Source organism: Acyrthosiphon pisum, chromosome X, assembly GCF_005508785.2.
Source record: "Acyrthosiphon pisum isolate AL4f chromosome X, pea_aphid_22Mar2018_4r6ur, whole genome shotgun sequence".
NCBI classification, from domain to species: Eukaryota; Metazoa; Arthropoda; class Insecta; order Hemiptera; family Aphididae; genus Acyrthosiphon; species Acyrthosiphon pisum.
Genome location: NC_042493.1, coordinates 59,976,762 through 59,987,420, shown reverse-complemented (window position 1 = coordinate 59,987,420; position 10,659 = coordinate 59,976,762). Strand labels below are relative to the sequence as shown.

At 29.2% G+C, this 10,659-nt stretch overlaps 1 protein-coding gene across 1 annotated transcript in view; it reads left to right on the top strand.

The window, feature by feature from the left end:
* Positions 1–6,294, top strand: part of LOC103309208 — a 7,773-nt gene extending 1,479 nt beyond the window's left edge. Inside the window, exon 2 of the mRNA XM_008184079.1 lies at positions 6,151–6,294. Coding sequence (XP_008182301.1) covers positions 6,151–6,294 — 144 coding nt within the window. The remainder of the gene's footprint in view (positions 1–6,150) is intronic.
* The last annotated feature ends 4,365 nt before the right edge of the window (positions 6,295–10,659 follow it).

Below are 10,659 nucleotides of genomic sequence, written 5' to 3'. Positions count from 1 at the left end.
AAAAAATTAATTTAGGAGAAAGCCATGCATTAAAAAGAAAAAAATATAAAGATTTGGACCAGCGACTAGAAAATGTTGTATTAAATTACCAAAGAGGTGATATATTAAATTACTTAAAAGGTATTGCTCATAATTTCAACTTTTAATCATTAAATTATATATATTTATCATAGAAAAACAATTATTTTATATTTTGATTGTCAATAATTTTTATTTTATATTATTTATCCTACAATTATTATACTTATATTTATATTTAAATTATATATATTTTTTGACTGTCAATAATTTTGATTTTATATTATTTATTTATCAAAGAAACACAATTATATTTATTCTAAAATTATTATACTCATATTTATATTTAAATTATATATATTTTTTGACTGTCAATAATTTTGATTTTATATTATTTATTTATCAAAGAAACACAATTATATTTATTCTAAAATTATTATACTCATATTTATATTTAAATTATATATATTTTTTGACTGTCAATAATTTTGATTTTATATATTATTTATTTATCAAAGAAACACAATTATATTTATTCTACAATTATTATACTCATATTTATATTTTATATTTTTAGAGTCAATAACTTTAATTATTTAAAAATACCGGATATTTTTAACCCGGTTAATTTGAGTACAGGATATTTTTGCACTGGATCTAATGACGCGGATCATTTGTCGCCGGATATTATTTACCGGATCAAATGTCGTGGAACCGCTACGCCACTGTATAATATAGCTTACGAGTTCAAATATGTCAGTGTACGTGTATGGTAATCGCAGGCGGCTACAGCATTACTATGACATTGTTTTGTTATAGTAAAACAATAGTTATGTCTCATTGGCCATTAGGTAGACTTTAATTTTTGTCTGAAAATTTTTTTCAAATTATTATCTAGCCACTCAACCTATTTAGTTTCAGAGATCCAATTCCCGTTGGTACGCCTGGGACCCACCATAAGTACGTTAACTCGTTATCGTCTACACCATACGGACTAAGATATAATGGACTGGAAACGAGCAGCTTATCAATAACACAAAATGTGCTCTTTTATATGCGTCTTGATAAAGTTACGATTTCAATTTTATTTTTAATGGGTATAGAAAGGTACATGATCTAGTCGTTTCGGACGCTGCATGACTATACTGCCAACACACGTGCAGGGACACTGCTGAACAGACGATTTTTAATTGTACGTTCTGGGATCCACTCCGGATAACAGTGAAGGCATTCGTTGGCAACAGAAACATCACCCCGAGTGACGTTCAAGATTTGCTGTGGAGGCAATTGTGATGTGTATTATGTATGTATTATTGCTGTCGGTTAATCGGGGAAAAAATGTATATAATCTATAAATAGCTAAACGTGGTTCGTGTTGAGCACCCAAAAGCCCTATAGCCATCAACTCTGGAGCGCTATGATCCATGTGCCGAGAAAGTTCTACATTTTTTTTATTCATTAAGAATTATATTTCACAATTTATTAGCTAAATGCCTAAATGTCTACATTAAGTGAACGTGATGTGTTGAATAGGTGGTCGTTTAACCTTGCGTGAAGAATCCGTCCATTGATGGAAGTTCGTAAAATCTTACATAAAATGAAATAATGTATTCGTAACAATTTACCTCACTATAATATACTTATAGTCATACTATTATATTCATTTTAAATAACTTTTGGATATGCATCGCTTATATCACATTATATCGACGTAAACGAAATTTAATCATTTTAAAATAATATAAGCAAGTACAGTGTACAGTGTACGCCTAACCTATAGAATTATATTTTATAATAAATACAATGAGTAATTAATTATTAATATCTTAATTATTTCCGTATCACACGGACATCCTTTTGTACCAATATATTATACATATATAAGTATGTATAGACGTATAGTGAAAGGCGTGTGTTTCGATAAAAAAAAAAAAAACAGAAAGACGTCATGTCCGAACAGTACTTCAACACTTCAAAACACGCCAATTATTATTGTTGTAGACACCACCCCTAAATATACTCACACGCCGCTCGACGGGGCCATTATTTGATTACCCGCTATTGTATTATATATAGGCGCCGCACCTATATAATTTTTTACGAAACGTCTTCATGATCGGCTCATGATGGTATGCATATAATATAACACGCACCAGTAATTACTAAAACGATGTGTTTATCGATAACCCCGTCCGAACCGTTGTAAGACAACACCGTCGCGACCGGCGTATTTCGTCGTCACGAGTATATTATGTGTACATTATCCGCGTATTATATTATTATGTATACTCGATTTCAACACGTCGTTGTCGTATTTAAAATATTATACCTATATAAACACCCCCCCCCCCCCACGGGTTGTGACGGCGGTGAAGATACGGGTGGTGCTGGTGCTGGTGATTGGGGTTGGTCGGTGTGTGTTATTAGTGCTGTAAGTCGGTTTAAAATAATAAAGGAACGAATAATATAATACTTTTTAATCACCGCCGCCGTGAGCGAAACAAACACATGGTTTTAATAATAATAATATTTTTTGGTATTGTATAGCGCAAACACCTACTACAGCGCTTGTGATGTCATTAAACCGACGACGCGTCGTCGACGATTCAAATCGCACCAATTCTATTGACCGGATATTATTCATTCGCATTTTAATTGACGTTATACGCGTATTGTGGAGGTACCTATATATTATTATAATATTATAGAGTGTTGGCACTACAACACGCCCATGGATTTTACACACAACTGTGCGCAATACGACGATAATAATAATATTATGTGCACGCTACTAGGTCGACGAGTATACGCGGCTGCTGTACCGGTGTTGAATGGTCGGTGGATGGCTGCGAATCGTCGGATGCACCTGCACGCATCGTCACTTCGTAAAAACACGCGTTGCTAAACCAAATGAAATTGAATACAACATAATAATAATATGTAAATATAGTACATAATGCGACGGGGTAATTATAAATTTGCCGTGTAATTAACGTTTGACGGCAAAGACGTTGAAAACGGTTGCGGTCGATATTTTTTAATAATAATAACTAATATAATAATTTATTTAATTTATATATATTTTATATAATAAATTATAATTATAATCGATTAACCGCGGCGAACAGCTGCAGTGAACTATTGCCGAATTTCCTATGTGTATATTATTATAATTATATATAGGTGCATGCATTATTTTAAAAATTAGTTAATGTTAAAGAAAATGTTTAATCGAATTTATAACAGGGAGACTCGCCGAGCATGCTCATCCCTCTTTTCCCTCTGATATAGAATCAAATTCTTTTTTTTTTTTTTGGAATTTTTAAGCCGGTATAAGGACCATAATATTTTCAAACACCTACTTATGCTTTTACGCTTAAATGTATGCTATTTTTTTAGAGTGTTCAGGATATCAAGAGTTCTATAAACTTTTTTTTTTCAAATTAAAATGAACATTACTTACTGTAGGTACCTAGGTATATGGTTAAGATGTTAAGCAGATGATTATTTAAAAAAATTGGATGTACCTTAGTACCTGACTATTTTAATTGAAATTGGGAAAATAAGTTCCTGAATTATTACACTTCAAGTACTAACAGAATAATAATAAGCCATGATATTATAGGTTTTAAAAAAATCGAAACTAAGATGATTTATAATTTTTTTTTTTATTTAAACATGTTCAATCTGTTTACAAAATAAAAACAATAAGTAATTAGGATAACATAGATCATGTACACAAACATGAGCCACGTGAAGAGGAGACCGTCCATTAACAGAACCTCAGAAAATATTAAAATTATAAATATTATAATTTATAATTTATATTAATAAATATTAATGTCAATTTCCAAAGATTGTTACCTAATAGACTAAATAATATCATATAAGCTACACCTTGTAGATAGATATTTATGTAACAGTAACACTGTTATTAAGGACTAATTTATTATCCTTAGGACTTAGGTACTTTTTGTTTTAGTAAGTTGGTACATTTAATCCAATAACACAATTTTGAAGTGTCAACATTTTCCAAAAAAAAATCATCTGTTTAACAATTTACAATAAGAAAAGGTGATTTTAATTTGGAAAAAAGAAGTTTATTTTAGGATACTTTTAGGTTACTCCTTATATAAACGATATAAACATTAATAGTAACTATTTGAAAATTTGGTCTTTGAAGTTTAGGTATATACAATATAATGGAATTTTAGAGTATATAATTATTATATACTCTAAAATTCCAAAAGTTTGAGTTCAATTTAAATTAAATATAAATTTAAATAAATGTAAATTCATTATTAAAGCATATAAGAGAAGGGGTGCATGCTTACTGAATCACCCTGTATAACTTAAAATTAAACATTAATTTTATTTCTTGTCTCATAATTACTTTATTGATTAATTGACGAATACATCTATCGATCTGCATAGGCTAATATAACCTGTCATGTGAATAAAGAAATCGACGCAAAGATACTATGCTTACATTTTATTATCATCTGCAACGATCAGTTTCAGACCAAACAGCTGCAGATATCCTTATTAATATTTCCATCGTAAACTATTGCAGTTCCGATATTATAATATACGATGTCTCGTCACCTAGATATGAGAAAATAGTAATTATAAAAATAATATTTTTTAATTTTTAATTTTTAAAAATTAATATACAATCTGTATCAATTGAGTATTGACACAACAAGTATATATGCTAAGAGTAAAAAAACATGGGGACATTTTAAGAAAGAAAACACCCAATGGTGACTCTTTCAATTGAGGAGCTTAGTGAGCATGTTAGTTACGTAAAAGATCTCGACACCACTTACGCTTAAGTCACCTTGGAGGATTGATAATATTACCTGTAAGGCTATATTGTGTTTTTGAAGGGTCAATAATATCTTCTAATTTGAGTAATTAACATATTATTTTGCAAACCCCAATATTGTTGTTTGAAATAGGATCTATAGGGGACTAGGGTGTGCTTTTTTGCAACTTAATTTATAAAAAAACTCTAAATTATTTATTTACTTATTTATATTTTATGGTCTCCCTTTTTAAATTAGCCTATCTTTTGCCCAGAAGTCCAATCTATCTCTGCACCAAATGATCCAGTGCTCTTTGTTGCTCGGCAACCATACATTTATTATTATTATAATAGCTTCAAAATCCATGGTAACCAAAGGACACACATACAGCAATATGAATATCCCCTGTGCCCATTCCCCCCACGGCAAATTTTAAGCCACTGTACTAAATTGTTTGCGGGTCCTATATAAAACTTCCAAAACAATACATTAAAAGCGATATGAATGTCCCATACACGATTTATAAGTAATAAATGATTAACCAACAGCTTAAAATAACATAATAAATGCTATAAAATAATATTCCTATCAACATTTCAAAAATTACAAATACATTTCAACGGGCTCCTGTAATCCAGGTCCAACAGGCTGTGGATCTCTGCATGTGCCATACACGTATAGATTACCAAAAAGACGAAAGTCGGTAGTAAAATGTTCGTTATTAATAATTGTATAATGTATACATATAATCAGCAACTTACCTTTTTAATTTTTTTTAGTCTGATCGTATGGGGGTTAGGTGTCAATATAGCAATATCGATTATCGCGACTTAAATAATTATAATAAAATAGTTCTCGTCACTTCTGCTGCCTACAATACCGAAATTCTAGCGTTGATGTTATGGACCGCGGACAACATGTGTATTCGAACCGAGCATACCTATATATACCACGTGTCCACGCAAACAGGGTAAACAGAAAAAGCGAAGTCGTTGTGTATGCGTGAAATATAAGGAATATATGGTCCAAAATTTAGTTTCATGTCCCGCAAACAGAACTCATAAAATATATGTATAGGTTACTCAATAATAAAATATTAACCGAGTTATGTACTTACTGAGTGTACCCTGTTTTTGTGGGCCCATTTTTGGTATACATCAATATTATTGTTACCACGTGCGCGTTTTACTATATATGGTAGGTACCTATTATATTATACAGGTACGTGCTAGCCACGGTCGTATAATAATTGACACTATATTTGTTTTACATTATCGTCACTTTTATTATTATTATTATTTTATATTTTATGGTCGATTAATAGATGTCGTCGGGCTCTCTGGCACACGAGCGGTTTCGAGATAAATATCGCATGGTTAACGACTGTGTGTCCGAAACAAATTTACCAGTCCTACCGACTTGTCATATTGAATTATCTGCTAACCTGTCCGACGCACCACTTCATTAATATGCCAAGCTATTATTCCGTGGAGAAATAATAAAAAGGTAAAACGATAATTTACGGGCACACGTATCCAGCTCCAACGTGTGTGCGCGCGCGTATGTGTGTTGGACAGGTTTTTCAACGGTATATTATTATTATATATACCTTTGTGCACCGTCGTCATCGTGTTTATAATAATATTCGACTTTTTTCCTTGTTTTATTTTTTATTTTTTGTTCATCTTTCGATCTCCGGACCGCCAGTCCGCATCTCTCTAGTCGATGATCGTACATAATATTATGATCGTGATACAAGTGCGTATTCTATTCGGAGAGATTTCAAATGTTCGGTTCAACCACGACAATATATTATTATTATTATCGTGTTGCACAGGAATAACAATGACAATGACAATTTAAAAAAATAAATAATAGTTAGCTACAAAATGCTCATTTGTATACAGTGTGAGTGGAGTTATAGATGTTTCGGGTTTCCTTATCTATACTACGGACTATACCTGTATAATATAGTCACAGGAGTTATTTTTCAGGATTTATAACTACCCGCCGATCTATAATATCGCCATAAGTAGTTATTAGAAAGTTTGACATCCGATCAGGCACAGATCCAGGGGATGGACTAAGGTGATTTAACACTATCCCCCCTTGGAAATTTTACATTTGATGTCTTCATTTAAATACCACTATAGCGGAAGTAGGTGTACAAATATTAGAAAATACTTAAGAAGTACATGGAAACATGGAAGTATAATATGGAAGCAGTGAAGCACACATATTTGGAAGTCTAGTGTGCAAAAATTGATAAGTGGTTTACCCCCTTTCGTTATAAAATTAATAGTTCTTAGTCTTAAAACCCAGAAGTTAAATAAATTGTAATATTGTTATCAAATCTTATCATTCTATAGTAACATCATTGATTACGAATACTAGAATATTTATAATATATGGTAATATTTATAATCTATTATGTACTAAAAATATAATTTTTCGTTCGAAAAGTTGCAAGCACCTACTTATATAAAGAGTTAAGTCTAAAATAAAATAAAACCTCCGATATTTATAGTTTCAATAACATTTTAGATGGAAACTTATATAAACTTAACGACATAAGTGTTTACATTTCTGTTTAAAAGCTAACGCGAAATTAAGTATAATATTATCTTTGCATTGTATATAATATCAGTGGACAGTGATTTTCAATCACAAAATATTGAACATAATGTGACCTATTTTAGTTGTTATTATTACTATTATTATTTTTTTTTTACCCATATCATATTTAAAAAAAATAAGATAATTTATAAAAACCTGCATTGATTTATATGTGTAAAAATGGGAAAATTTTTTATTTTATTTATTATTATTATTATTATATGTTCATAATGTTTCTGTTTTGTAATTATCAAAAGTACATTGCAACTCAATTCAGCATTTTACGCGATCCAAAAATGGATCGTGTGACACACCGGTTGAATACCACTGCAGGTAGCGTATATTGTAGTATATTATATACCTAATAGTAATATGACTATCTGAATGATTAAACCTATAGTTTAATAAAAAAACATTTAAAAAAAAAACGTAAAACGGACTAAAAATGTAATGTTATAAATCACATAGAAAACCTCACTGTTAATATAATATTATGTTATTATAACCTCAATCACTTGACGCATTTAAAATAATAAAATATATATACCTATAATATTATTATACTGCAATCTCCGAAAATATCTAATTTCATTCCTAGCACCGCAGTTAACTGTTCGCCTGGCAACTGTGTATTATTTGACGTAACTTTGTCTTCAGTTCGCATTTGGCAATGCTTTGGGTGCACTTCCATTCAAATCTGTCCTATATTTTTTTTAGATCTTATGTACTACGCGTATACCAGATAGAATACGTGGCGACGTACAATATTTCGGGTTTTATAAATAGATGTTAGAATGTAATCCGACCGTGCTCATCAGTCCCCCCACGCATACCAAAAATTGGCTCTCATATTCGACACAAACAAATTGTTTCGTTCAAATTTTGTCTAACAATATATTATTATGCTATATATATTGATTGAGCGGAAATCGGAAGCACGTACTTTTATTATTATATTGTATTAACCTTATAAACATATTACAAAAGCAAACAATTGGTTTACACTTAACACCAATATAAAATGTTTTTCGTGAATTTCAGTGTCCTTATTCGCGAATGTTCATTATGACCCATGAATTTGCTCACAAAAAATAAAACAAAAACGATTTATTCATATTCCCTTAAAAACATTTTATCCGCAACCTTATACAGGTATATTTATTCGTATTTAATGATACCATTGCCGTAAAACAGTTTTATTATAATATTAAATATTATTATCATGATATTATAATAAAAGTATTTTAGTTAACCTAAATAATATTTATAAACCGTATTATTATTTTTAATTGTCCAAACACATAATATTATATAAATAATAGTATTATACAGTTTGGAATTCATATCATAAGAATTTTAATGCTGTAACTTAATATCTGTTTCAGAAATATTTTTGTACATTAAGTGTCAATTGTGTATTATATTTTTTTGATAAATATGTTTTATGCTTACGTTTAATATTTTTACATTAGTTTTGTTTTTGCCAAATATTTATAACAGTTGTTTTTGTTTGCAAACATATTTCTGAATTTCGTGTTTTCACCTTAGACACTAACTACCTACATAATAATATATTATACAACTTATAAGATATTATTATAGCTGGTAGGTAATAAATGAAATACGAAGAAGACTAAAAATAAATTAACATTGTTTTTTTTCTAATGAAAAAATCAATGATTATGATGGAATTTCAATATTTATTTAATTAATTTCATATTTTTGAAATATCTCTAAATACCTATACCTATTATATTATATAGTACCTACTTAGATAATCATAGAATTGCCGCATTGGTATAGTTATTTTTTTGGATTTATATAATTTTATATTTTATATAATTTTAATAGTTAAATGTTTATATAGGTACGTTGTATTGGCACCGCAATTAAAATTTCTTTTCGTTTCTTTTACAACATTGTAAGTATTAACATATCTATATATATAGATATAGATACACATAATATAGATAGTATACGGTGCTCATAATAGAATTATACTCTCAACTTACAATCTACTATATAGATAATTTTATCTGAAAAAATAATAGGTTTTTTAAAGTACTTGCCTATAATACGCGTGTTACTTATAACATATATTAAGTACAATACTATGTTTACAAATAAGTAATATATGACAACAACACTATTGTACGAGTATACGCATATAAGTTATGAACTATTAGGTATTATATTTTATATTTTTATGAATAAAATGCATTAGACTGCACTCTGCAATTAGCAGAACAAGTGAACTATTATACTTATTTATACATATTATAACTATTTTACCTACATAATATTGTATTGAAGAGCATGCCCAATAATTTACGAAATGTTTATTTGTAGGTTCGATATTTTAAAATTTATATACAGTTAAATCACTTTCACAATAATATCAACTTTGCTTATATTTTATACCTTGTCATGATATAGATAAAACGTCGTCATAGCGATTTATTATAATATTTATAACGTACATGCCTATAGGTATCGTCTAATCGCACATTATACGTTGTAATGACCAAAAATTGATTAAAAGTATAATGAGTTGATTTCAGAATACTTGGCATTTGACAAATGGTAAATATAGATAATAATATATTAAAATAATTCTTTTAAGCGGATCGGTAGTGGACAGTTTTCAAGTAGTTATTAGGCAATTTCAAATTTTGTGGGTCTTGTAAATGTGTACATTAGAAATGTTCATTGATGCACATTTTTATTTAGATAATTTTAGTTCATTATAAAACAATCAATTGTTTTAAGTTTTTTACGTATTTAAACTACAAATATACTATGAACTTAATTTATTATAAATTTCTTGGGTATTTATAACGATCATAATATTATTTTATTTTTGTGTCCGTTATCACTCATTACCAATTTTCATCATCAAGATTGATTTCTGATATAGAAAGTTAGATCTATCTGATACTCGGAATGGAAAAGGGTTAAAAGTAAAAAACTCCTATGGTTAAGTACTGCAGTACTTTTCAAAATTATACTGGGGGCATTTTTACTTCAAACCAGTTTTTGGCTAGTTATTAATTGATATTGTTGCAATTCATAATTAAATTATTATAGAGACTTGAATTCCCACCAAATATTTATATTAGCATTTTCTAGTTCATCTACAAGTTTGGCGTAAACCACATAATATATTTTTTTGAGTGATGTAAGTTCAAATTTTGACGACCATTGGATAATATAACGT